Raw genomic sequence first — 27,015 nt, forward strand, 5'->3', positions numbered from 1 at the left:
AGCCCGAGCATGATGCCCACCTACCAGGCGGGCATGGCCTTGGTGACTCAGCCGCATCCGGGGAAGATGCCAGGGCCGTGACTCACCTACCCAGAAGGGCTGAGTCTGGTACTTTGCCAGCCCCGGGACAGAAGCGACTTAGTCACTACCAGGGCTGTGCTGCCCAGCAGGCATGGCCTAAGGATCAGGGACAGGGGCCAGCTATGGCCTCCTTGGTTAGTTACATGCGCCCCCTGGTGAAGGCAGGCCTCATCATCCAGCACTGAACTGTGGCTCAGCTGGCCCCCTACCTCCTCAGGATGGCCCAGCCCCATGATTCCAGCTCTGCTCTAGCGCCAAGTTGAGTGAGACCCTTGGGCAGGGCCGCCCCGCCCCCCTTGCAGCCTGCCCCGCCCCCTTGCAGCCTGCCCCGCCCCCTTGCAGCCTGCCCCCCTGCCCATCACTCACCGCCCACTCACTCTCTGACTGAGCCCACCTCCTCCTGCCACCCAAGTTGTACCCAGGCTATGAGTCTCCTTTAAACATGTCTTGGCAGCACCCTTACCCCCACAGTCCCTCTCACCCTCCCCACCCCCACATACACCACACACACACACACACACACACACACACACACACACACACACACTCCTGCCAGCAGCTGCTGAAGTTGTTGAACAGGAGGGAAATCGTGAGGGTGGGGCCAGGGATTGAGTTACCAAGGCCGATGGGGTGGGCTGTCACCCAATCCCTTCTCTAGCTCCTTCCGCATCTCCCTCACCCACCTGCCTCCCTCCCCACCTCTGGCTGGCAGCCTGCTGCCCTTTGAGCCCCTCCACCCCCACTCCACCCAAACTAGGAAATAAATGTTCAAGAGTATTTGTCATGCTTAGACCAGCCCAGCCTATGTGAGAGGGAGAGAACAGGAGAGAGATAGAGACAGACAGAGTTCCTGTGCTCCGCGTCTCTGTCTCTGTTAAACCAGAAAGGGGCAGACTGAACTTACAGGGTCCCAGCGGAGTTGGAGGGACCCAAAGGGAGTCGACAGGCTGAACAGCCTCAATCCATTTGCTCTATTGATTTCTCACACACTGCAGCACGCCTGATTGGGGGGGGGGGCATGATAAATCAGGACCCCAGAGACAGAGAAACTGAGTGGAGAGGGGGAGGGGCTCCTGAACTATAATTTGTGACCCACTCAGAGCTGCCTGGTGAGGAGGTGGCCAGCCAGAAAATGGGGAGGCTGAGTGGCAGGGGGCAGAGCAGTAAGTAGGTGTTAGATTTCAGCCCCATCTGCAACAACCCCCCCCCCCAGCTGGCAACACCGGAAGGTTCTGGAACAACTATAGGGGGGCGTCATTCACCTCTCTGCACCCATACAACATGGAGCCCCTCAGGGAGACAGAATGCAGACAGACAGATTCCCAAGAGACAGCGGTTCCCTACCTACCAAATTGTCTCCCCATACCAGCCTCTGCTCCTAGGCCTCAGAGGGCACCTGCTAATTGCTCTACTCCTTTCTGTGCAGGAGGCAAGGGCATGGGTCCTGGGCATGGGTCCCGGGCATGGCAGGTACGGGCTCACAAAGGGTTCTGGAGGGTCTGAAGATCTGGATCCTCGTCCTCCATCTGTCTCCCCAACTCATCTTGCAACTGTGGACAAATCCCTGGCCCTCTCTAGGTCTCTAAAATGAAACAGCTGGATGGGATGTCCCTTCCGAAAGGTGGCTCCAAGCCCCACAGCTTGCCAGCCTGGGAATGTGCTGGAAGCTGTCCAGCACCTCCATTCACACCAGTGGCCACAGGCCACCCAAACAAACCCCAGCCCCAACCTTCTTCCAGGCTGGATACAGACTCTTTCCACATGGTGGACATATAAACAAACCAAGCTGGGGTTTACAGAGACCCTGCACAAACAGGCACGGAGGGGAAACAGCCCTCCCTCAGGTCCCTGGCCTGAGGTTCTCCTTGCTGCAAACCGGGAAGGAAGCACAGCCGCGTAGTAGAGACCAGAGAAGAAGGGTGCAACCACCTGGAGCAAAGCTGGTAACCGGATGAGAGTCCTAGGGTCGAACATGTCCCTCTCTGGTTCCCCTCTGTGAGGGGAAGGGGCTTGTCTGGGCCTCAAAAGTCCCTTTCCGACCTGAGGGAAACTGAGAAACCTGAGGAGTCCCCAGAGCTCCTCCGCTGGTCTGAGCTGGGTCAAGCTCCTCTCTGCAAGGTTGCTCCCCTGGCCAACATACTTCCTTGTTCTATCGGCTACCCCTGGCACTTCCTCACTCCTCTGCCTGCCTTTTTACCCTCACCTTGGCCAGCCCCTCTGCCTGCCCCGTGCTTTTCTGCACGTCCCTCCTGCCAGGGGACAGACCAACTAAAAATAGTCAGTCCCCACAGCCTTTCTCGCCCACAGCTGCCCAAAGAGCAGGAAATGAGGGGGCAGGGAGGCCTGTGCCCTGCCCTCACCCACCAACTAACTCTCAGCTCAGAACAGTGTCCAGCACTCCAGCCCTGGGGCTAGTGCCAACTTGGCCATCTCTGGGGCATCCCACACTCCTTCCCTGGTGGGGGAAGGCCTGCTCATAAGTGCCTACAATCACAGAGTCGCCCCAGCCCTGTGGGAGAAGAAAGAACTCAATTGGTCTAGAGGGAACCCTTCCCAATTTCTGACAAATCAATGCCAACCGCATTGTGGGTACCGAGAGGGGAAGGCCTGGCTCTACCCACTGGTCTTTTGAGGGCAGAGGGGATTAGCATTTGGTAAAGTTGGTGTGTCTCCTTTATCCTAGCCCAATTGGAAGGAAGACAAACTAGTACCCCAGCTAGTCATTTGCTCCCCAAAATACACATGATTCAGATACAGGGGTTTCAACAGGCACCCCCACCCCCAGATACCATAGCCAACAGGGCAGCAGAAGATCTTGGATACCCACATGTAGAGCAAGAAGCTTGGAGGCAGGACCAGGCCATGTCCACCATGCTGGGCATGCACGGCCCCCAAGCTGAATCAGAGGTCGTGAGGGAGAAGTCTATTCTCACTGGTGCCACAGGCTATAGCACCTTGCGACCCATCCCATCCGAGATTTCTGGCACCTCCCAGCTCTAGGGGAAGGCCCTCCCCATACAGGACTCAGGAAACCAGTTTAGAGACTCTCAGGAGGCCGGCAAGGGAGCCCTGTACTGTGAGGCAAGTGGGAAACCCAGGAGTCCTGGCTTCCAGCCCAGAGAGTGAATGAGAAAAATATCTCCAAGGAGAGGGAAGGAAACAGTCTCGATAGGGACACACACACACACACCACACCACACACATACACACATACACACACACACACACACACACACACACACACACACACACACACACACCACACCCATACACACACATACACACACACCACACACGGTGCCCTGGTAGCTACAAGATATGACCCATAGGAAGGTCCTGGCAAGATGGGCTGGATTGGAGCAGCAAATACTACTATGAACAGGAAGGAAGAGAGAAGAAAGCGGAGCCACAGGAAGAGGGGAGACAGCCTAGCTCCCACCTACGGTCCCAGGGTGCTTGCATTTTAAGGCTAAGTATCAACCATGGCCTCAGGTGTGGGATCCACTCCGACCTCTGGTCCCTAGTCCCTAGCCGTCCTTTTCTGGGCTTCCTCTGGCTCCCCTTCCCTGGGACCAAGCCAGGAGTCAGCAAGCCCAAGGTGGTGCTCTCCTCTCTCTCTCTCTCTCTCTCTCTCTCTCTCTCTCTCTCTCTCTCTCTCTCTCTCTCTCTCTCTCTAGCTAGGGCAGTGCCAGGGGCTTCCCTCCCGCCTGCCTGCCTGCCTGCCTGCCTGCCTGCCTGCTTTCAGTCACCACACATATCTCAGCTGTCCAATCCGATTAGGGCTCCTGCCCAGTGAGCCGGACAAGGAGGCCACTGGGCAGGGAAGAGACAGACAAGGACGCAGACAGGGATGGGGAAAGGAAGGTGGAGAAGAGGCTCCTGAACTAAGCTGTGTGGCCTCTGAGGGGAAGAAAAAAAAAAAAAGAGCCTGGTGCAAAGATCTGTGCTGTCTGGCAAGCACCCTGGTGAGAGGGCCAGCAGCTACTGCTCTCAGGAAGTTCTGCATCCTCAGGCAATAGCCCTGCAAGGCTCCTCTGTCCCCTGGGCAGTGGTGGAGGGAAAATGAAGAGAGAGACTGACCCAGATTTAAGGAGGGTTCCTCTCCTAGAGCTCTGCAGTCCTAAGGAGTTTACACGGGGCTTCCCCATCCTTTATCTCCTGGGGCCTTCTATGGCCGGGAGACTGTCAGGTAAGCCAAGCTAGGGCCAGAAGTCTTTCACAGATGAAGAAACTGAGGTTTAGCTGGAAGGAAGATTAGAAATGCACAGGGTTAAGAGTCTCAGGCCGAAGCTGGGGAGTGGGGAGTGGGGGAGTCTCAGGCCTTTGGCTCCCAGTCTGTTGTTCACACCCAGGAATCCATTCGTTCCATTACGGACCCTCTCCTCCAAAGCCAGCCCTCAGGGGGACCTTGGGAAACATGAAGGAATCCAGAGCACATAGCCAGTTTGCAGACAGGTGCATGTCACCCACCCTCACAACATCCTGAGAGCCAAACTATGATGGGTCTGGACCTTTTCTATCACATCACCCCCCCTCCCATTCAGCTACCCCCAGAGGCAAGATACACACATGGCTACTAGTTATTCAGACAAACCACCTGCCCTTCACATAAGCCCACCAACCCATGATGAGATGCCCCCATCTTCAGCAAGCAGGGCCTGTCAGCCCACCACTGGAGGGGAAAACCAGCCAATGTAAACAGTAGGTACCATCCAGCTCTCTCCCAGAGAGCCTGCAGGAGGGCAGGAGCTCGGGGACCTCCCAGCTCTAGGGTAACACCAGGAGCCTGAGGCTCTGTAAGCCAAGGCTTGCAGGGAGCTGGCATGGCTGATAGGCCTTCCAGATCTGGTCCACACCCCCTTCCCCTGCCATCTGGACTGAGCCTGATCTGGCTGGGGCCTCACTGGGATCTCTCCCCTTGGATGCATACAGGAACCTTTATCCAAAATTTATAGGTCCTACAACCACATGGTCACACACACAGACACTCAAGGGAGGGGCTTCCGCACTAGGTGCTGAGGTGTTGGCAGGAATGAGAGTTGTAAGCGGAAAGGACTTTCCCTAGAGAACAAGGTCAGCAAACCTCCACCAGCCATCCACAAAGCCCTTGTGTACCCAAGTGTATCGTCGTGCACCTGGAAGGAGGAGACCTGGGCTCCCTACATAGTGAGAGGGAGTGGAGGCAAAGTCCCGAGCTCCAGGCTGGGAAGCCTCGAAGAAGCAAGGGAGAATCCCTCAGGGAGAGTAGGGTTCCCTTCATGCCCTCTCCACTTTTTCTGTCTGGCCATCACTTCCCAATTCTCCAGTCTAGGTGAGGTGGGGGTGGGAGGTTGAATCAATACTGCAAAGGAGGTGCAAGGGCGTGGGGCCTGGGCAGACAGACCTTCCCCCACTTTCCATTCTTAGCTAGAGAATGGAGCATGCCTGGGGGGGGGGGCGAATTGCGAGAGGCGCTCCGGGGGTCTCGGGTTCAGAGCTTTCCAACGCCCCAGGGTTCCCAGGCTCCCACCTCCCTGGACTACTGTGAGCAATGGGGGAGGAGTAATGGGGAAAGCCTGAACTGCCAAGAGGGAAGCGGCCGGAGCACGAGCAGGGAGACTCCAGCAAAAGAAGGCCCGGGAAGAATTGGGAGGGGGTGTGCATGATCCTACCTGCTCAGGTGTGTGCCGGCAGGGGGGCGATGGGGTTCCCAGGAGAACCGGGGAAGCCCTCTCAGCTCGATTCAGGATTCCCCCCTGCTTCTGGGTTAGGCTGCTGCAAGAGGCACGGTTCCCGTTGGGTCCTAAAGCCCACTCTCCAGATTGTAGGCTCTCCCTGCCCTCTACTACCAACCCCCACTTGGTTAGCGGGTGCAGCTCTGAGGACTGATGGAGGAAAGCTAACCCACTGGAAGAAAGATGGGGGGATCTGAGCATGGGTAGGGGCCAGGAGCGGTATCAGATCTCAAGACACACCACACGACAAACAGACATTTCTTTCTGCCTCTCCTGAGCCTATGGATTTGGCCTTGGGCACCGAGGATGGGGTTGAGGACTTTATTCTCTGCCACTCCCATTGGGCTATTTAGCTATCTCAGCTATGGGAATGTCAGGGATGTCTGTCCTTTTAGACAGACACACACCCGCTTCTGTCCTCTTTTTCGGACTATATCGGTCTACTCATCCCACACCATTATTCCTAAGTGCCTAAGGAACCATCCCAGGAGAAACCTTGGTCTTCAGCAAGAGGGCCGGATGTCTCCATGGCAGCCGGAGACTGTGGGTTAGGCTGTTAGACTACAGGGCCCACTATGGTGTACTAGGGAGCCTGTGGCGTGCACTCAGGTATAGGAGGGGCTGAGCAGGTGGGACAGGAGAGGAGGGGACGTCTTCGGATACATCTAGTACCAGAGATGGCAATGAGCAGGGGATGCATAAGACACAGAACCTAGAAGTCAGCCAGCGCCCTTGCTCAGCCCTCAACAGGACCTTGAGTCTTTATTACCATAATGAACACGTTAAAGGGTATTTCCCCAGGTATTGTTCTGGGGCAGAGACATCTCTTAACACAGTAGGTCAACTTCGAGGTCACTGGCTCTCTAGTAGAGGATAATGGGCTTTCTCCAAGGTTGTTCCTTCTCTGGTCACCCTGAAAGAGAAATTCAGGCATGGTGGGCCAGGTGGACAGTGGAGAGAGGTCCGAGGAGTCTGCAGAGCGCTGGACTGAGAACATTTTGCAAGGAGTGTTGCGTACTATTTCCAACAGCAGCAGCAGATGCGGGGAAAATGTCATGGAGTGAAGGGCCAGGAGAAGTCCAGGGCATACTGAGGGATGGGAGAGAGCAGTGGCCTCTTCCTAGAAGGGCAGAGGGCAGCAGCAGAGTCTCCAAGCTCACCGTCTTGCAGGGAGAACTGGAAGGAGCTAGACGGCATGGATGGAAGCCCCAGGGTGGAGTCTGCGGGGTGAGCTCAGGTCAAGCCTTTCACCCTAATGTGCCTCAGTTCTCTCCCAGCTGTTAAACAGGACTCCGGCTTCTTCCCAGGCAGTTAATGAGTGTTTACCAAAGGGCTTGGAGATCCTCAGATCTCAGCTGGGCCACCACTACAGTTAGAAAGCTCAGTGAGAGCCCAGTGTTATTTGGGGAGGGGGGGAACCGAGGAGGAGAGAAGCAGACGTCTCTAACAAGCTGAGGATGAAACCAAGCTCCCGGAGAAGCACAGGCCCAGCTGCCACAGGATATCCTTGTACCCAGGAATGGAGGTCACCCTCCCCCTCCACCTAACCACCACCGAAGGCTGGCCTCCAGCTAGCTGTAGGCAGAACCCAGCCGGGCAGCTGGCCTTCATTAACTCCAGCTTTTTCGCCCCCCACTGTGAACCCACAGCTTCTACAGGCCTAGGCTATAGGGGGCTGCCCTAGCCTGACCTTGCAGCTGACACTGGGGTGGGGGGTACCACAGCAAAGGCCAAGTTACCAGCTGAAAAGAAAGTCAAGCGAGACTCCTTTTTCTTCCCACTGGGAGCAAGCAGAGAGGGAAGGAGTGTGGCGGTGAGAGGGTGGAGGTGGGGGAATTTAGGGCAAACAGCAGGCAGTGAAGTCAGCTGGATTGAGGCCCAGAAACCCCCACACCCCGAAGCCAAGTCTTACTCGAGCTTTGCTTTCAGCCGGAGTCTTGGCGAGGCCCCAGACTAGGGAAGGCCCTGGCTGCCCCTTTCCGCCTCCCTGCCCCCACCCTTATTAAATACACATTTTATCTCTCAGTATCTTCATTATCTTAACTGAAGGAGACAAGCCGTGGATGGCGGCAGCAGAGAGCGTCGGGGAGGGGGGGTGTGGGGAGCAGGCGCACCCTTGTTACAAAGTGCTGATCCAGCTCTTTCAGGCAGTGTGGGAAACAGAGGAGGGATCAAAGCGAATGAGGCTGATTCAGAACTCAATTAGAAATTAAAAAAAAAAAAAAGCCAACACGGAGCCGGCTCTCCTTTTGCCAGCCTTCACTTCGGCCTCTACCCAGGCTCCTTGCACCCTCTTAGCTTCCACCGGCAGGGTCCGGACTGGTGGAGTTGGAGTAAGAGAAGACCAGAGGGCACACTTCTGCCCCGCGCACCTTCCTCTGTGGAGGGGAAGCCGGCAGGAGGAAACTGAGCTAACTTCCCCCACAAAGCCAGAAAGTAGGACATCCAAGGTGGGTTCTTCCCCAGTCTCTTACAGACTAGAGGCCGTTTGCTGGGAGATCTCTGGGGACGTTAGGTAATTTCTGGACTGAACCACCTCTTCCTAGCCTGCAGGCCAGGTCTCCAACCCATAGCCAAAGCCTCCCTGAAGCAACAGAGATTGCCCGAAGCCAATTACTAGGACATCCAGCCCAAGGGCTGAGGTCTGATCAACGAACATGCCAGGCAACTGCAATTGGGAGGCCTTTTGCAGGGGCCCAGCCCACCTGAGTGCCTGGGCAGCGGAGTTTACCTCCAGCTGAGAACTGTTCTCAAGATGGGGGGAAGGCTGTATCTTTGTGTTGTTCACGGAAAAGTAGTTAATGAATAGCTAGCTACCAGAGTTAAGTGCGGGAGACCGACACAAATGTAAATAAATTCTCGCTCTGGGTTCAATCCCCCAAAACCATAAACAACAAAACCCCACTTTGGCTCCCCCGCTCCCCACAGTCAACAGTCAAGATATTTTGTGCATGTGTAGGCTAAAGGTCAACCGTAGGTATCATTCCCCAGGAGCTGCCAGGCTTGTTTTCTTACTGCAGAGGCGACTCTTACTTACCTGACCTGACCAGTAGGCTAAACTGGCCAGCCCTCGGCCCCAGGGGTCTGCCTGTCTCAGCCTCTCCAGCGCTGGGATTGGGTTACTAGTGTGTGACTCCGTGGTGGGGTGTCCTGGAGGTTGAGCTTGGGGCCTCATGCCTGCACAGTCTCCCCAGCTGGCCTCAGTGAAGGCATTTTCACAAACACGGCTTAAGCTGCTGGCCCTTACCGTGTCTTTCTTCTCCACCCCCAGTCTCCACACCGAGGACTGAACCCAGGGCTTGGTGTATGCCAGGCAAGCACTCTTATTTCTGAGCTGGCCCTCTTTCATAAATTCTCCAGGTTGGCCTTGAACTCACTCTTATAGTCCAGGCAAGCCTTGAACTTGTGATCCTCCTGCAGAGCTGGGATTGCAGGCCTGTACACCAGGTCCAGCTTATTGTGTATCTTTAGAGGGTACTTAATAAAAGCGGGGAGGACTGGGAAGTAGTCGAGCGGTAAAGTTCCTGTGCTGGGGGTGGGGTGGGGGCAAGAGCAATGGGAGAGGGGAGGGAAAGGGGCCTGCCAGGTTTCCTGACTTCTGGGTAGCTAGCCTGGACCTCACACACTCTTGCAGTTAGCTAGCCACAGGCAAGTCTTCATGGAGCCAGAACTGTCAGTGGCAGTTTGGGGTTGATATTCATACCAACTTTATTGGGTCCATGTTCTTTCCACGGCAATACCCAACACTATGGACGCTTAATCTGGTTCTTAAAAAAAAAAGACAGACCAGGATAGACACACACACCCCACCATCTTCAAAAGGAAAAATGTAGGTCAGCCTCTTTGCCACTGCTCCATGTGGAGTGGCCTACGATGATCCTGGCAAAAACTCGTAACCACAGGCCCGTCCCATCCTACTTAAACTCCCACCACCTTCCCATAGCTCTCAGCCTCAGTGAGAAAAGCGGGCAAGGAAAGGACTCTCTTCCCTTCTGCCCCGGCCGGCCAGCCGTCTGAATCACACTTAAGACTTCACTGACATACATCAGCCTCTGCTCCCACAAGGGCAGCGGAAGCCAAGCAGGGACTCTCGGCTGCTTCACGCATCATTGACAGAACCAACCCCATTCCAATTGCTGAAGTCTTAAGAGTGGCAATGACCTAGAAATTGTCAGTGGGGGCACTGGGGGGGGGAGCTGAAGGAAACTAACAAAACAGTACACAGAAAGCCCTATTTCTAAACTGGGGGGGCACAGCGTTGAGAAAAAGAGGTAGAGAGGGGAAGGAACTTGGCCCCTTTGAATCCGCAAATGTGATCTTGGCCAGAAGCCAGGGAGGATACAGCACAGTCCCACTGAGAGTCAAGCCATGTTCCCGACTCAAGCCCCACAGCTAGAGGAAGGCGCCAAGCCTCAAATACAACGAGGTGGGGAGGCCGCTCCTTTTTGGGCAGGATCCTACTGTGGACACAGAACAGACAGCAGCTGCCCACAGTGTGGAAACAAACTGTAAAGCAGTCACGTCTCTTAAGGCTGCAGCATCCAATAAAATGTAATTTAAATCAAGCCTCACATCTGTTCTCAATCCCATTCAGTCTCTGCTTTCCATCAGTCTTCGGACAATCTTTACAATTATGCTTGTTAACCCTTATAGTCCCAGACATTTCCCAAACTTCTTGGTAGAGAACCGTCCTCTCCACTTGTACATTGCCCCAGAGGGGAGGAACACTGTAGTAAAGGAGTGTGTGTGACATCCAGACTCCTATCTAGACTCTTCTGCTACACACACCAGTGGGCAGTATGCATTTCAGAGTGCTCACTGCCCTTCTATCCCATCCCACCCCACCTGCTGTGGAGCAGATCACTTTACAAGGATACAGTGTGCAGAATGAATGAAACAGTGGCCAACGGATCTTCTGTGCACCTATCAAATTCCCAAACTCAAGGCCAGATCAGACAAGGAGGCAGCAGCCTCTCTCAGAGGAAAGAGGTTCAGACCATCCCTAGCACACTGTTTACAGCTGACTGTTACAGCTTTGCTCAGGTACAAAGGAATAGCAATTCCCCAAACAAGTCCACTTCCTGCCCCTTCCCTCCAAAACCACCCCTGCCCAGTCCCACACTTTCAAAGCAGTGTTATAATGGTGCCCTCTGCTGTCCCTGTCACAAATTGCCACTTAAACCGCTGGAAATCAAACCCAGCAGTGTCCTCGGTGACCATATGGATAAATTTATCTAAGGAGACTATGAAGTGTTCAGATGAAAATCCAGGCCTGACCTGAGCCATTTTGAAACAACGGCTTCATCTGCGGGAAGCTAAGATCTTAGCACAGTATGAGAAGGCCTTTTCTGGGGTTTGTTTGTTGTTGTTGTTTTTTTTGAGACAGTGTTTCTTTATGTAGCTCTGGCTGTCCCGAAACTGGAACTCCCCTGAATGTGACTCTACTTAGAGACAACAAATGCAGGCCCACGAAATGGCTCAAAAGTAAAGGTGCTTGCTGCCACACTTGGTGCCCCGAGCTCAGTCCCTGGGATCTGCAAGGTGCAAGGTGAACAATGACTTCTGCAGTTGTCCCCAACACGAACACAGTGGCACCCATCTGCCCACACACAAATGGGTGACCAAGGTAACAAATGCAGCCCAAAAATGAAACTTGAAAATAAATATATTCACAATCTGCAGTTACATTCTCCTAATCACCCCACATTGTGTGGGAGCACTAGAGAAACTCCCCGAGTCCTTAAAAAGTCCAACGAGGCAGTACCTGTCCAGGAATGTAGTAAACTCCAGAGTCCTTTGACCAAAAGGTCCTTCAAATTTCCCTGGAGGCTTGTATATTTTTCTGGATCATTCCACTTCATCTTTAAACCTCAAAGTTCTTCACAAAATATATCGTTTGTATTTAGAAAAATAATACATACAAATCCTTCAACACAAGTCTGTATGTCCTTGCAGGCACATTGGTTAGGTGCAGAAGTGGAAAAGGTACCGAATAGTACTTTAAAAGGGTCATTGGTTTTGTTTTTAGAGTGTCTTATGTAGTCCAGGCCAGCCTCAAACTCACTATGTAGCAAAGGATGGCCTTGAACTCCTGATCCTTCTGCCTCTATTTCCCAAGTGCTGGGATTACAGGCATATGCCATCACACCCAGCTACTCAGTCATTTTTATGAGTAAAAACAGTAAGAGCCAATGAATCCATACACTAAAATGGAGACTCCCCAGTGTGCCAAATGTCAGCTGGATACTTGCAGGTGGGGTGAGAGAAGCATTCAGGGCAGTCCACCAGCGAGGATATTACCAATGAAAGCTTTGCCTTTCAGGACATGCTCTATTTCCCTTTCTTCAATCTTCAGAGACACCTGGAAAGAGGAAAGGGTTTTTCATGAGGAAGCACACACACACACACACACACACACACACACACACACACACACACCCACACACACACACCATTACACTCCCTATCACATTCCACGTTCCTTGGACTGGCAAGTCAAACCCTGCTGTTTTCAATGGCCTAAATCACACCACTCCCTCCCTCTCATCTGAAACCCTAGCTAGCAGAAAAACAAACTGCTCACTAGTCATTTCTAATCTTTACTCTGGCAAATGACACTCTCTCTAGAACAGGACAATTAAAAGCAGGGACACCATAAGCTGTCACCTGTACCTTGGTCAGGCGGCTTTCCTTATTTTTCTTTAATCCCAAAATGCCTCTGGACTCCAGGAGTCCCGACAGGGACAAACACTCAGACTGGTCCACAGCCGCCACCTGCTGTTTGCGACAGATGCTGCTGTAGGCTTCGTATAACTGGGAGGAAATGAGGGGGAACAAGTGTCACTTAAAAGTCACATCTCATAACCTCAGATGAAAAAGCAAAAACAAGCCCAGGAACACCATCTTAAGTTACCTGTATATTCTATTTCCCCCTCTTCAATAAACCCTCAAACAGGCAATACACCTTCTGCGCTCCCCCTTCCTATACTTTAGGGTTCTCTTGTAAAAGATGTTCTTTAATTTCCTGGGTCTTGCTGGCATGTATTTATGTATGGGCACCGCACTCATGCCCGATGCCCATGGAGAGCAGAAAAGTTGTCAGGTCCCCTGGAACTAAAGTAGATTGTTGTGAGGCACCACATGGGTGCTGGGAATGGAACCCGGGTCCTCGGCAGGTACAGCTGCAACTGCTCTGGACTGCCCAGTCATTTACTTTAATATAAAATGTAGGAATTGCTTGTAGTTCTGGCTGGCGACCCTCTTCGATCTGCCTCCTAAGTACTAGAATCACAGGTATTGAACCACTCAGTTTCTTAGTTTTTGGGTGGTGGTGGTGGTGGTGGTGGTGGTGGTGGTGGTGGTGGTGGTGGTGAGGCAAGGGTCTTTCTACATATCCTTGGCTGTCCTGGAACTCACTATGTGGCCTAGACTGGCCTCGAGTTCAAAGACATTCACCTCTGTCTGCCTCCTAGCGTTTTGGGATTAAAGGCGTGGTCTACCACTGCCTGGCCTTAACTCGTGTTTTGTTTTGTTTTTTTGTTTTGTTTTTTTTTTTTAGATAAGGCTACTATGTAGTCCTGGTTGGCCTAGAACTATGTAGGATCAGGCTAGTTCAAATCTTCAAAGATCCACATGCCTCTGCCTCCCAAATGCAGTAATACCAACATTTATTCTTACTGATAAAACCCATTTTTGACTCACTCCTATTGCCTGGAAAAGACAGGTCTTTTGAAAAAACCTGCATTCCACTCCACCTGCTGAGACCCCCAGCTTACCTTCCCCAGAGTGACCTCTTTGATTTTCAGCCGCCTGGTCAAGAGCAGCAAAGAGCAAACCAAGATCTTCTGCTGGAGAGGGAGGGAATCTTGTGTTGTTTCTTGGCTCAGAGTCACCCTGTTCCCATCCACTTCCGAAATGACTTGGGATATGTGAGCAAGGCCAACACGTTTGGGAACTGGCGCCTCAGAGGGTGATTGACCTGCAAGGTAAGCAAGCCAAGCTTTGTACAGCCTCTAAAACTGTGTGTGTGTGCGGAGACACACAATGCTGGTGTTACCTAACGTTAACTAAAGGAAACCCAGGTGCGGGCACAATGGCAAAGTGGAGGTTCTGTCTCCAAGGCGGAAGAGGAGGAAAAGGCAGTTCCGGATGACTTGGGAGAGCAGGTCTGCCTTTTCTCTCAGAAGAATAATGATCTATTTTGTCCTTTAGGATACAACTTAATGTTGAGAAGACCACTGATCTCCCTTCTAAATTAGCAAGAACCTGATAGAAGCCACCAAGTAGGGCTAACTGCCTCAGAGGTTGGCCAGTGCAGACCCCCTGGTGTGACTGATCCTGAGCACAAAACCCTGCAGCAAAGACAACTACCTGGCAGTTAAGGAAGGAGAAGTACTAGTTGGAAAATTTATCTAACATTTTGAGTCAAATGAGTGGGTAAGTATAGACGGTAAAGTCAACCCCACTCGAAGCCCCCGCACCTCAGATGGCTTCCCTAGATGAACCCTGAAGTTTGTTCACCCCTCCAAACGGATCTGGAAGACAGCAGAAAATGTCACTGGATAGATAGCCTAGCAGATAGCACCCGCCCCAGAGCTGGAGTCTGAGAACTGGGGAAATCCACACGGGACCGTGGTCCCACTGTTTGGAGAAGCACGTCTGTGCAATAGAGGCAGGTTTTGCTCCTTAACAACCTGTGCCTGCACTTGCCCCACAACAACCTGCTTCTGCTCCTCTACCACAAGCAGGAAGCTGCAAAGGGCTAATCGAGAAAGCAGGGCTCACAGAACAGAAGAGGTTCCCTGATGAAAGGAACTTGGAAGTCTCTTTTCTCTACACAAGGGCCAAGTCCCTTCTAAAACAATCCCAACAGGACGCCTATCCATTTTGTTGTTGTTCCACGGTTTAAGAGAGTCTTTCTATGCAGCCTCTGTTGGCCTTGAACTTATAGTGATTCTCAAGACTTCAGCCTCCTGAGGGCTGGAATCATAGGTATGGCCCACCATGCTTGGTATCCAGCTAATTTTTGTTTGCCTATCTTCAGTGCTGGGGAACCTAGTTATTTCCTAGAAAGTTCCTGGCAGGTGGTGGTGGTGGTGGCGGCGGCGGCGGCGGCGGCGGCGGCGGCGGCGGCGGCACACGCCTTTAATCCCAGCACTCAGGAGGCAGAGGCAGGTGGATCTCAGTGAGTTGGAGGCCAGCCTGGTCTACAGAGTGAGTTTCAGGACAGTCAGGACTATTACGCAGAGAAACCTTATCTCGAAAAACCAAAAAAGTTCCTTTACACAGAGAAACCTTGTCTCAAAAAAACAAAAACAATAAAAAAGTTCCTTATATTTAGCTGAAGTCACTTTCCCCATAGTTTTCTATATAGCTAGCTAGGCCATTGAAACTAGATCCCCACAAAGACAGGAATTAGTGAGTCCCGTAAGTTACTCCAGGACCCTGAAGCTCTTTCAACAGTGTGCACTAGGTTCTCCCAGGGCCACTGACAAGCCTGTGTGTTACTGCTAGGAGTGAGGAAGGAAACAGAGAAAATGACCCAAGTCCACACAGGGGTGTATGCAGCCTACTCGCAGCCCAAGCACTAATTTGGGTTACTTCTAAAACCCTTTAAATTGTTTCTTTCAATAAATACTGACGAGTTCCAGGACAGCCAGAGCTGCTACAGAGAAACCCTGTCTTGAAAAACCAAAACTAATTAACTAAAAATAAATACTGATGAAAATCTGCCAGTGAAGAAAACAGGGTTGAGGAAAAGGGAAATTCAAGCTCGTTTGTGTCAGCGTTCGGTTTCCTGTAGCCACAGACCTTTGTGCTCTGCCCTTGTAGACTGCCTCACGACACCCTGAGGTGAACTCCTGATCTGCTCAGTCCATAATACGACTGTCTTTCCTTTACTTACCGGCCACTGCTTTCTCCTACGTAAACACTTAAAGGGCACTCATAGTAAGTAACCAGACAGAAGGTGACTCAACCTGAGAGCCTTGGAAGAAACCTTACTACCTGAGCCCCACCATTTAGGAACACCCCGGGGAACTCATTTCCAGTAACACACAGACTACTGGCAGGCAAGACTGAAATAAACTAGATGAGACTACACCTTGCTCCCTCTTGCGTGCGTGCGTGTGTGGATTTAACTGTGTCTGTTTATCTTCCCCTTTCCTCAGGAAACTTAATTCTCCATCTATAGATGAAGACAGGAAGCAAGTTAAGCTACTCACCTTCAGACAGTGGTTTGAGGACCGTCTGGCTTTTGACGTCCGACTCCACAATTTCAATAGCTCGCCTATAAAAAAAAATTTCTAAAATTTAGTCTCAGCCAAACCAAATACCACACCAAGAGACCATGCCCCAAAGCAGGCACATTAACACGTTTTTAAAAAAATTAAGGTCCCTTCCAAGTTTCATGTCCAGCACCTACACCAGGCAGCTCTCAATCCCCTGTAACTCCAACTCCAGGGGATTTGACACACTCTTCTGACCTGCACAGGCATACATACATGAAGCTAAAATGCAAATCAATCTTAGAGGCCAGTCTGGTCTACACAGTGAGTGAGTTCCAGGGGAGCCAGTTACCCAGAGAGACCCTGCCTGAAAAAAAAAAATTAAGGTCCCTAAACAAACTGGGTTAAGTCGCAGCTTCAGGAAGACTTGGCCGCCTTTAACATGAAAAGACCGGGGATTTGAGAGACATGCTACTTATCTTCCTCTGACGGATGTCAAGCAGGTTGCCACACATTAAGCCAGTAACATTTTAGATGAGTGGGGGTGGACTAAGGAGGTCTTACAGCACTCCCACACAGCAGACCCACAAGGGGAGTCCTCAGATAGACTCTACAGGACACATGTAGGCTAATCTTGCTGACCTACATGGCTATCACTCATAGCTGTAGTCTTTACTCAAATACTTTGCTGACTAGGGGACTCTCACATTCCAGATCATGCAGTCTAGCAACAGGAAGAGCTTCCTCTCCCACTGCTCTCTCTAAAGTGTTTTGCCCACGGGAAGCCATAAGGCAGACCTGGATCTTCGACAGGGCAATAGGAGGAAGTTGGACCAGCGGGCCAGCACAGCAAGGATCATTTTAATGGACCCAGTGCCCCTACTGGGAGGAAAGAACTTTCATCAGTCAGCACAGAGGCTTTCCTCAGCAGGAGGGGCAGAGGGATGGAGGAGAGAAAGAGGTCTAGGGTAGGACTTGGGGGACCACCAACTGGAGGGAGGAAGGGGTGCCCACAAAAGGAAAGGAAGAAGAAAGTCTAAAGGCAAAGATGGTTCAGGTCCATAAATAAACCTGCTTGAGCCCAGCGAATGGAAAAGCAAACTGGAGTCTTTTTTAATACAAATGTAATTAACCAATCTATAATCACCACAGGGGGCGCCAGCAACATCTCATTTGTTTCCCCCTCTGTAGGTAATGGACTGATAATGTTTCAGACATTAACGCGGTGGAAACCCAGAGCTCCCCACTGAGAAACAAGTCCTCTTTTCTGAGCATAAAAAGTAGCAGAACAGGGCCTCTTAAGCCACATTCATTTGAGTTACATGAGACAACTGACAGCATTTCTTCTTCTTTTTAATAAAGACAGTCAACACTGCTATAACTCACCTGCAAACATCCAGTGCTTTACGGATGTCTCCGGAAACAGCAGATACTTTGCGGGCACAGAACTGAATGGCAGCACTGTCCAGAACCTGGTCTCTCGACACCTTCAGACAAGACACAGATAACAACTGAGTCAGGCTTAGGAACGAACACAGGCCCATCCATAATCCTAGCTACCTGAGACACTAAGGCAGGAGGAGCTAAACTCAAGTCAACCACAGTGAGACTGTCTCAAATAAATATATAATAGCTGGGCAGTGGTAGTGGAACAAGCCTTTAATCCCAGCACTTGGGAGGCAGAGGCAGGTGGATCTCTGTGAGTTAAGAGACCAGCTTGGGGGGCTAGAGAGATGGCTCAGAGGTTAAGAGCAACGACTGCTCTTCCAGAGGTCCTGAGTTCAATTCCCAGCACCCACATGGTGGCTCACAACCATCTATAACGAGATCTGGCACCCTCTTCTGTATACAAAATAAATAAATGAATAAATAAATAAAAAAAGAGAGACCAGCTTGGTCTACAGATTAAGTTCCAGGACAGCTAGGGCTGTTACAAAGAGAAACCCTGTCTCAAAACACAACAAACAAAAAAAAGAATCAAGTCACATCATTTAAAATAAATAAATATATAATAAATAAAAAATAAATACAGCTCAGTGTAGAGCACTTACTAGCATGAGGCCTTGTGAATCCCAGTACCATCAATAAATAAATAAACAATAAAATCTAACTCTGGGACTGGACGTATCACAAGGTCTAAACCTGACTGGGACTGGACGTATCACAAGGTCTAAACCTGACTGACCACCTTTAGGTGTAAGGGACATATTGCATATATTTAAGAATTTTATAGGAATGTGTAGAGGTTCCTGAACAGAATAAAAAAGCAAGTGAAACTACAAATGTTTTCCCATAGGCTCTCTTGTTTTTCGTTTTTTTGAGACAAGATCTCTCTATGTAGCCCTGGCTGGCTTCCAACACTGAGCACTGTCTGCCTCTGCTTTCCAAGTACTGGGATAAAAGGTGTGCACCACTACACCAGGCTCATAGGCCCTACTCTTAAAATTTTATTCCGTTTGTTTATTTTTGTTTAGAGTAGGGGTGGGGCAGAGCATGTGTGCCAAACCTGTGGAGCTCAGCGGACACCTTCTAGGAGCTAGGTCTTCCTCCCACCATGGGGGTCTCAGAGATGGAACTCAGATCATTAGAACTGGCAGCCAGTGCCTTTACCTGCTGGGCCACCTCACTGGCCCAGGCCCTACTTTTTAAAGGCCATTAAGGAAGCATGAGTCCTCTAATTCCTACTTTTATTTCAACAGTGAAGCAGCCAATAAATGAAACCACGTGTAGATATTCACGTAAAAATGTTCTCACTCATTATGGTCCATGGGAGCTTGCCACACCATTAATAAAACAATCAAATCAAAATATTTCAAACCTATTGTTAGCTTTCCACCACAGAGATTATCCCTGCAACAGAATTTGGCATAATGGTCAACACTCACCTGACTGAGTCTATCCTGCAAGATCGTAGCTATCTGATTTCTGGTGTAAGGGGGGAAGTTCAACAGCTGCGGCTTACAGTTTTCTCTAGCTTCAAGTCTCGGCAGAATTCTGTCTGTGAGATCTAGGGTATTAGCGATACCTGAGGAGAGAAATAACAATCAGCAGACAAATCACCCTACAAGGAAATTAAAACCTTCGAAGGATAAATTCCCAGTCATAACCCAGTATTTCAATTGCTGCTCCCACTTGCTCTCCACCCCACACTAAAAGGTAAGCTGGACCTACTGGGGAAGATACAGTGCTTAGGCAGGTATGGGGAAGCATGCTTATAGTCTTAACACATGGGAGAATGAGGCAGGAGGATGGCGGGTTTAAGACCGCCCTGAGCTATAGACCTTATCTCCAGGAAGAAGGGAGTGAGAAATGAGGATGGGCAGGCAGATTTCCGTTGAATTCCAGGCCAGCCAGGGCTGCCCTGAGACCCCGCCTCAAGAACAAACCCAGCAAGCCAGGCGGCGGCGTGGTGCACTCATCCTCCCAAATAACTGGGACCACAGGGATGCAGTGTGGTGTCTGCCTTCTTTGTCATTTTTATTCAGACCTCACAAAAACAATCGGCCTTCTATTAAAATTACTAGCCGGGCGGTGGTGGCGCACGCCTTTAATCCCAGCACTCGGGAGGCAGAGCCAGGTGGATCTCTGTGAGTCCGAGGCCAGCCTGGACTACCAAGTGAGTACCAGGAAAGGCGCAAAGCTACACAGAGAAACCCTGTCTCGAAAAACCAAAAAAAAAAAAAAAAAAAAAAAAAAAAAAAAAAAAAAAAAATACTATCACAGTAAATTTTCTTATTTTCATAAGACAAAAAGCTGGTTAAGTATAAAATAACAGGTGGGGCTGAAGAAATGGCTCAGTGGTTAAGAGCACTGGATGCTCTTCCAGAGGATGCAGGTTCAACTCCCAGCACCCACATGCCTGCTCACAACATTTGTAACTCCAGTTTAGGGAATCAGACACCCACTTCTGGCCTCCATGGGTATCCGGTATGCAAGTGGTGCACAGACCTGCATGCAGGCAAAACACACACACACACACACACACACCCATACTATACACACATAAGTTGCACAGATTTTAAAGGATTAACAAAATTTCAAATTCACCACGTGACAGTAACAACTGAGCACTAACCAATGAGCACCAATCGGGAATTGTTTAGCCACGGCCATTCAAACAGTGTGTATAAAACATCCTGCCCTTTGCTGTCCAGCTGATCCATCTCGTCCAACACCAACACACTACGTACAAAGAGAAACAATTAGTACCAATCACATTTTCAGGCTTCCCATGCTTGATCTGAGCTCACCTTAGGTTACAGCCAGAAAGCTCAGCTCAGCTTGCAGACCATAGCTCATCTTGCCATTAGCCAGGGTTAGACTAGCATCCCCCATCACTAACAAGTGTCATCCAGTTGTTTTCAAAGGACTTGCTTAAAAAAAGTATCTGACATACACACACGGCCCTGGCTTTGAGTCCCAGTACCATCAATAAATAGGTTAGTACAATGTTTTCAAAATTAGAAAGTACATTATCTTTTTTTCTTCAAGCGTATGTACATACTTCTCAGAGCAAAGTTCTTTTCAGGGCAAGTTCTTTTTTGTGTGGGTAACATCTTGAGGATTTTTACTGAGCAACACGCAGCCGAGAAATACTTACATCATGGGGCCCTCCTCAGCAGTCACATGCTTTTCCAGTTTTCTCATCAAGTCCTTCCCAGCTGGTCTGCATATTTCCTCCCGACCAATCTCCTGAGCAATAGCTGGGAACACAGCCTGGGCACTCCTCAAAGACATGCAATTCAGCAAGATCGTTTTAAAGCCTTTCACTTCCTTCTAGGTATAAAAAAAAAAGATGCAAACATGGGCGATATGTTGGCTTCAGACAAAGATTTACTGAAAGCTGATCTGGTCTCTGAGAGCTAAGAGAATACAAGAGCGAAGCTCTACTTTCCTTTGGAAAGATTTATACCCTGAAATAACAAGAATTCTTACTTCTGGGAAGCATTCAATCACATAACGGTCTATTCTTCCTTAACCCTTAAGAGTCAAATCTTTTTAGCAAGAGCATCCGTCTCTCAGACTCTCAGCGTACCCTGAGGTCTTGCAGAATCCGGCTCAAGCAGGCAGTTTTTCCGGTCCCAGGAGCACCAGAGAGGTAGAGACTTCCAGCTTTTTTCCCACAGATGTGTTCCTTCAGGAAGGCCCTGATGACGTCCATCTCCTTTTCTCTGGCAGGCAGCCGATCTGGGACAGCTGTGTTCAGGACAAGCTTTGCTTGCTGATAGCAAGTTCCTGTGCCAGACATAAAAGGGTAGTTAAGACCCAACAGAAGGTGACTGAAAAGACTCCCTGGGTCTCACTCAGAACTGTCATCTCTGTTCCCGATGGCACACCAACAGCTACCATTAAGAGCCCACCTTCTTGTTTGAACAGTCTCACACGCGCAGACTCCTTATCCGGTGGACATTTCTGCTCAGAATTTGTTTCACTCTCTTGACCTTTTTGAGCTGAGGGAAGTATTTGGTTTTGGTGAACTCGGTCTTGCTCTTTTTGGTTTGAAGACTTAACCGTCAGCTCCTCATCGAATACTAATCTGCATCCCTTCCGAGTATGTGAGCGAGGTGGGCCATTTTCTTTCTTGCCCAGCTTCGGCGGGGAACAGGAAGACAAATGAGGAGCGTTGCATAGGTTGTCATCACCTGAACCGTTAAAACAGAACATGTCAGTCACAGCAATGCCGTCCAGCACCCAAAGCACTAAACGCAGACCGTGGTCCTTCACAGTGGAGGACAGTAAAAGGAAGCGCAAAGACCTTCCCACACCCAGGAAGAGCAGAATTTTGTTTTCTTCCTTTCTTCCTTCCTTCCTTCCTTCCTTCCTTTGTTCCCCCCCAGTTTTTCCAAGACTAGGTTTCTCTGTGTAGGCCTGGTTGTCCTAGAACTAGCTCTGTGGACCAGGCTGGCCTTGAACTCAAAGATCTGCCTGCCTCTGTCTCCCAAATTCTGGGATTAAAAGCCAAGAGGTGAATTTCTACCTTAGTCAGAACCACAAAAGACACTTCTCACTAAGGAGCACACATGGCCACCAGATGGCACCATTGAATCTTATCAACTGGTAGAAACCAAATGAGTTCTAGTGAGGTGAGACTAAGTTATTTTAAAATAGGATTTAACACCAGCTGGTGGTGGCATACGCCTTTAATCCCAGCACTCAGGAGAGCTGTTGCAGAGAAACCTTGTCTTGAAAAACTTAAAAAAAAAAAAAAAAGAGACTTGTCAATCTCGACGCCACTGACACCTTGGAATGAATGACTTTCCTCTGTAGGAAGCTGCTGTGTGCGTTGTCGTTCAGCAGCATTGCTAGCGTTTACACATGGTTCCAGCACATCCCCTCAATTGTAACAGACTAAAATCTTCAGATATGTCCAGATCACTCCCCAACAACATATGCTCTCCTACCACCAAGCACAATGATATCTACCAATAATAACACTAAAGTTCTTAGACTGGGCATGTATAGCTAAGCGGTACAGCACTTCTTAGGAAGAACGAGGTCTTGTGCTCAATCCACAACAACCAGTAGCATCCTCAACACACACAAGCCAAGTGTGGCCGGCAGTGATGGCGCACATCCTTAATCCCAGCACTCAAGAGCCTGGTCTACATAGCAAGTTCCAGGACAGCCAGGGCAACACAGAGAAACCCTGTCTTAAAAAAAAAAAACAAAACAAGGGTTGGGGATTTAGCTCAGTGGTACAGCGCTTGCCTAGCAAGCGCAAGGCCCTGGGTTTGATCCTCAGCTCCAAAAAACAAAAAACAAAACCAAGCTGGGCGGTGGTGGCGCACGCCTTTAATCCCAGCACTCGGGAGGCAGAGCCAGGAGGATCTCTGTGAGTTCAAGGCCAGCCTGGTCTACAGAGCAAGATCCAGGACAGGCACCAAAACTACACAGAGAAACTCTGTCTCAAAACAAAACAAAAAAACCCAAAACCAACCAAACAAAAATGTATGGTAGTGGGAAAAAGATCTCAAGTTTGAGGCAATCCTGGGCTACAAAGTGAGTTCCAGGCCAGCCTGAGTTAGAGAAATTTTTTTTTTTTTCAAAAAAAAAAAAAAAACAAACGGAACAGTGAAAATGTTAAGTACTATTTTAAAACAAAAATAAAAAATATTAAGAATGTCACCCATTTGTTTCTTATTTTTACGAGTATGTAGGCAAATTTCATAATACCATACGTAACTTTAAGGTAATTTTAAAGGACAGAACTAAGAAATGAAGATCAAACCTAGTAAGTCCCTCAGAAAATGATCTGTCAGTGAATGGCTTAACTGTGGATTCAGTACGTACCTAGCAGCCATTACGAAAACAGACACAGCCAAGGTTTTAACTGCCTGCCAGGCGTCTCAGCATCAAGAAAAGGCAGGCCTGAGGGCTATTAGTCACACAGCTGTGCTTACAGAGGGGAAGACTTACCCAGACGTTTTCTGGGACTGAGAGGCAGAATTTTAGCATTTGCACGTGGAGTAGAAGGTTCAGCCTGGACGTCTTTAAGTTTTACTTTACTGTCTCTGGAATTCGTTTTGCTCAGTGTCTTAGACAACTTCTTTTTCGGAAAACTGATGGTAGCTTGTGCCTGGGATCGGGTTTGAGGCATGATGACCACTCAACTGGGTGTAAAAAAAAAAAAGCCAGGAAGCCTGGGATTTACGAAAGCAAAAAGAAAAACATACGGAGTTTATTTATATTGGTGACCAACGCTCACTTCATAAATTATGTTAACATGGTATTTTTAACACAGTTCTGCTTCCTATCCAAATCTATGTAAATAACAGGTAACATCTGTATACCCAGTATGTGTAACATACCGTTATGCACATATTGCACACTTCAGTCTTACCATACATAACTCAGATGTAGAAACTATTATCCCCCTCTTAGAGACAGTCATAGAAAAACACGGCTATCACCCCAAGCATCCTGAAACCAGAACCCAAGTTCTTACACTTGAGCAATGCCAGTTTATCTCCAGTGGTTTCTAGAATACTTCTAGCTCCTTCACTCCAGACACACGAGACATCTTTAGCACTAGTTTAGTTCCATTCCATCCTCCTCTGCCCGGGACTAGCCTGCGCTCCACACCGCTCTCAACCCCACCCTACACCGTTTCCTCCCAGCAGCTCTCAGCTCCTTCCCACCACTCCGGGCTCCAACGGCTTGCAGGCGCACGACCCCCTCCCTGACCCAGCCACAGACCTCAGGCGATCTCCGCTCTCCACAGGCCACGCTCGAACCGGCCTCAACTCTTTGGGCTCCGGGCCAACTCTCAGGCCTCACGGAGCAATCTGCTCCTTTACACGCTTCAAGGCTGTGTCGCCGCAGTGCACGCTCCTGTGTTTCGAACACAACCGCAAGGGATCTCCCGCCACAAGACGCACAGCTGAAGCGAACTCAGCTCGCGCCAAATCTGCCCTGCCTCAGCGTTCCCGTCTCGCGCCAAAGTCCAGCCACGCTTCTGATTCGGTGCCATTTATCACCACGCCCCCGCCGGTGATGACCTACAGCCAATAAGACAGCCCCAGGTCTCAGAGCCCAGCCTGAAGCCACACCCACTCACCGGGGAGGGCGTTAACATGAGACCGCCGCGGGAAAGGCGCGCTGGCGACTCATTAGGTGAGCACGCCACGCCGCAAGGCCTGGCGGGAAGTGTAGTTTTTGTCCCTACGCAAGTCTACTTCCTTTTTTTTTTTAAATTTCTCCTGGGGTATCTTTATCCTTCCTCTCTGCCAAACACACCTGTTTTGTTGTTGTTTTTTTTTTTTTGAGACAGTTTTTCTCTGTGTAACCGCCCAGGCTGGTCTGCCACTGCCTCACGAGTGCTAGGATCAAAGGTGTGCGCCACCACCGCCTGGCGCACCTATTTTCATTATGAGGGCTACCACACAAGGCTTATTAGTTTGTGAGTGGTCCTGTATGGCATGCCGGTGGCGAAGGGCTGATAACTTGAACCAGGGCTTTTTTAGGTCAAGTTCTATACCTGTATAAACAAACTGACATCATCTCGGTATTTGTTGACTTGCACTTCAAAAGTGAGAAACAAGACCAACACTAAATATGCAATTTTGTTTTATTCAAGGTAATATATTCCGTGTGCCTTGACATTAATCTATCTACACTTCGTAAGGAATAGAATTATATCCCTTGAATATCATTTATGGCCAAACACTAGGGTTTCGGGGCCAGGGAAGGCAGTTATAGGAAAGGCAAGCTGAGCATTTAATGCCATTTGCAGGCCAGGTTCCTTTAAAGGCCAGAACCCAATTCTAGGTAACGGTAAATTTTATGTCTGTTTGTTTCGAGACAGGGTTTCTGTGTAGCCCCCCTGGCTGTCCTGGAACTCACTCTGTAGACCAGGCTGGCCTTGAACTCAGAGATCCGCCTGCCTCTGCCTCCCACGTGCTGGCATCAATGGAGTGGGGCCACCACACCCGGCTGTAAAATACGTCTTTCATCCTCCCCTATCAAATAAAATAGACATAAAGCTAGGAATAGGAAAACAACATCACAATCAATGGTTAACTCAAAACAGTTCATTTCAAATGGTTACCACCTTACCACAAGCCAGTATGAGTCCTTAAGTGTGTAGTGGCTGAGTTCAGTATTTTTTTTTCCTCTGGAGCTGAGGACCGAACCCAGGGCCTTGCACTTGCTAGGCAAGCGCTCTACCACTGAGCTAAATCCCCAACCCCATGAGTTCAGTATTTTACCTGTATCACCTTCATCAGTCTTTCCAAGCACCCTAGGAAGTTGAGGGAAACTGAGGCAGAGGTACTGAGAAAATTGGCCCCATGTCAGACAACTAGAAAGTGGAAGAGCTGGTATTTGCACTCTAATGACAGAAGACCAAGCTCTTGACTACTTAATCATGGAGGATTAGAGGGGTGGGTTCTAAACAGGACAAGATGTTGAAGGGGTACATTTTCTTAAGGCTTCCTAACAGCTAAGAACTCCAAAAGAAAACAAGCTGCCATCAATGGGGAAATACCATGGAAAGGAGGCTTTCAGATCATTCGGTGTTTCTCACTTAGCAGGACAATGGAATTTAAGACCACCTCTACTTCTCACAAGTTTATAACCTGAGGACCTAAAGCCTACCCTCACAATCTGAAATAGAAATGTAAGCTATGGAAAGGATGGTTACAGGAGAGAGAGCAGGGAAACTGTAAGTGCTTAATGTGCACACCACAGCCTAAGAAAGCACTCACCGGGTTCCAAAAAAAAAAGGCACCAGCTCAGGAAAAGTCTGCAACAGAAAATGAGCACTGTGCAAGCAGAATGTGAGCACTGAACTGGGAAAGGTTATCCCCTGGAGGCTTTTCCTCCAGTAATCTCACACACACACGTCAGTTCCTCATTTCTGTACCTTTGTACCCACTGTTTCCTGGCTAGGATGTGTTTCTCTCCTTCCTGGTCAACGCCTATGAAAGTCTTGCAATACTCTGCATAGGTTCCTTTTGATGACCATAATCTACTACACTACGGGGTTTGAAGGCAAAGACCATGTCTTAGGCTCCTGTGTGGACTTCTGCTATAAGGTACACGATAAACACTTGCCAAATGAAGGGATGAAAAGGGCATTATGCCAAGCTGATGTCCACTATTTGCATGAATGATTTTTATGGATGGATTGCATATATAGTCCTTTAAATCTCACAGCCATAAACCTAGCAGAATAAATTTAATTATGTGTAAAAACAGTTCAGACTGGGCGTCAGTGGTGTCAAAGGTGAAATCCTTATAATTACTCTCTGGAATGGTCAGGATCCTGAGGTTGACATTTTAATCCTCTTACTACCAACAGAGTATTGGGAAGCTAGAGAAAGGCAGCTTCCTTCCTGCATGTTGCAGTTCATGGTCTGGGCCAGGAAATACTTAAGAGGCACGTCCCCAGCATGCACAGCTGGGCCTCAGTAATCATCAGTGAGCAATCTAATGTTCTTATCACCTAACTCGGTGTCACGGAGCAGGAATCACAGCACACTGGAAAGACCTGT

The 27,015-nt window shown here is 49.6% G+C and overlaps 2 protein-coding genes across 3 annotated transcripts in view; both read right to left on the reverse strand.

Annotated features, from left to right (window-relative positions):
* Rara (retinoic acid receptor alpha) overlaps positions 1-5,863 on the reverse strand; it is a 46,824-nt gene extending 40,961 nt beyond the window's left edge. Inside the window, exon 1 of the mRNA XM_052757518.1 lies at positions 5,733-5,863. The gene's annotated coding sequence lies outside the window, so the exon portion shown is untranslated. The remainder of the gene's footprint in view (positions 1-5,732) is intronic.
* A 5,088-nt stretch (positions 5,864-10,951) lies between these two features.
* Positions 10,952-27,015, reverse strand: Cdc6 (cell division cycle 6). 2 transcript variants are annotated; one of them, XM_052756797.1, is made up of 12 exons: positions 25,364-27,015; positions 23,438-24,519; positions 21,382-21,663; positions 21,057-21,256; positions 20,622-20,797; positions 20,097-20,203; positions 18,907-19,046; positions 17,408-17,508; positions 16,019-16,083; positions 13,571-13,773; positions 12,468-12,608; positions 10,952-12,156 (listed from the first exon to the last, which is right to left on the reverse strand). In XM_052756797.1, exons 2-12 carry the CDS (start codon positions 23,616-23,618, stop codon positions 12,067-12,069), a joined length of 1,686 nt encoding a protein of 561 aa, XP_052612757.1. In that variant the 5' UTR covers positions 23,619-24,519; positions 25,364-27,015; the 3' UTR covers positions 10,952-12,066. The 2 variants fall into 2 exon arrangements, with proteins under 2 accessions (XP_052612757.1, XP_052612758.1); XM_052756798.1 differs by lacking the exon at positions 25,364-27,015 and having other exon boundaries at positions 23,438-24,651.

The sequence above is a fragment of the Peromyscus californicus genome, unplaced genomic scaffold, assembly GCF_007827085.1.
Source record: "Peromyscus californicus insignis strain IS unplaced genomic scaffold, ASM782708v3 Scaffold_3__1_contigs__length_106647218, whole genome shotgun sequence".
Taxonomy (NCBI): Eukaryota; Metazoa; Chordata; class Mammalia; order Rodentia; family Cricetidae; genus Peromyscus; species Peromyscus californicus.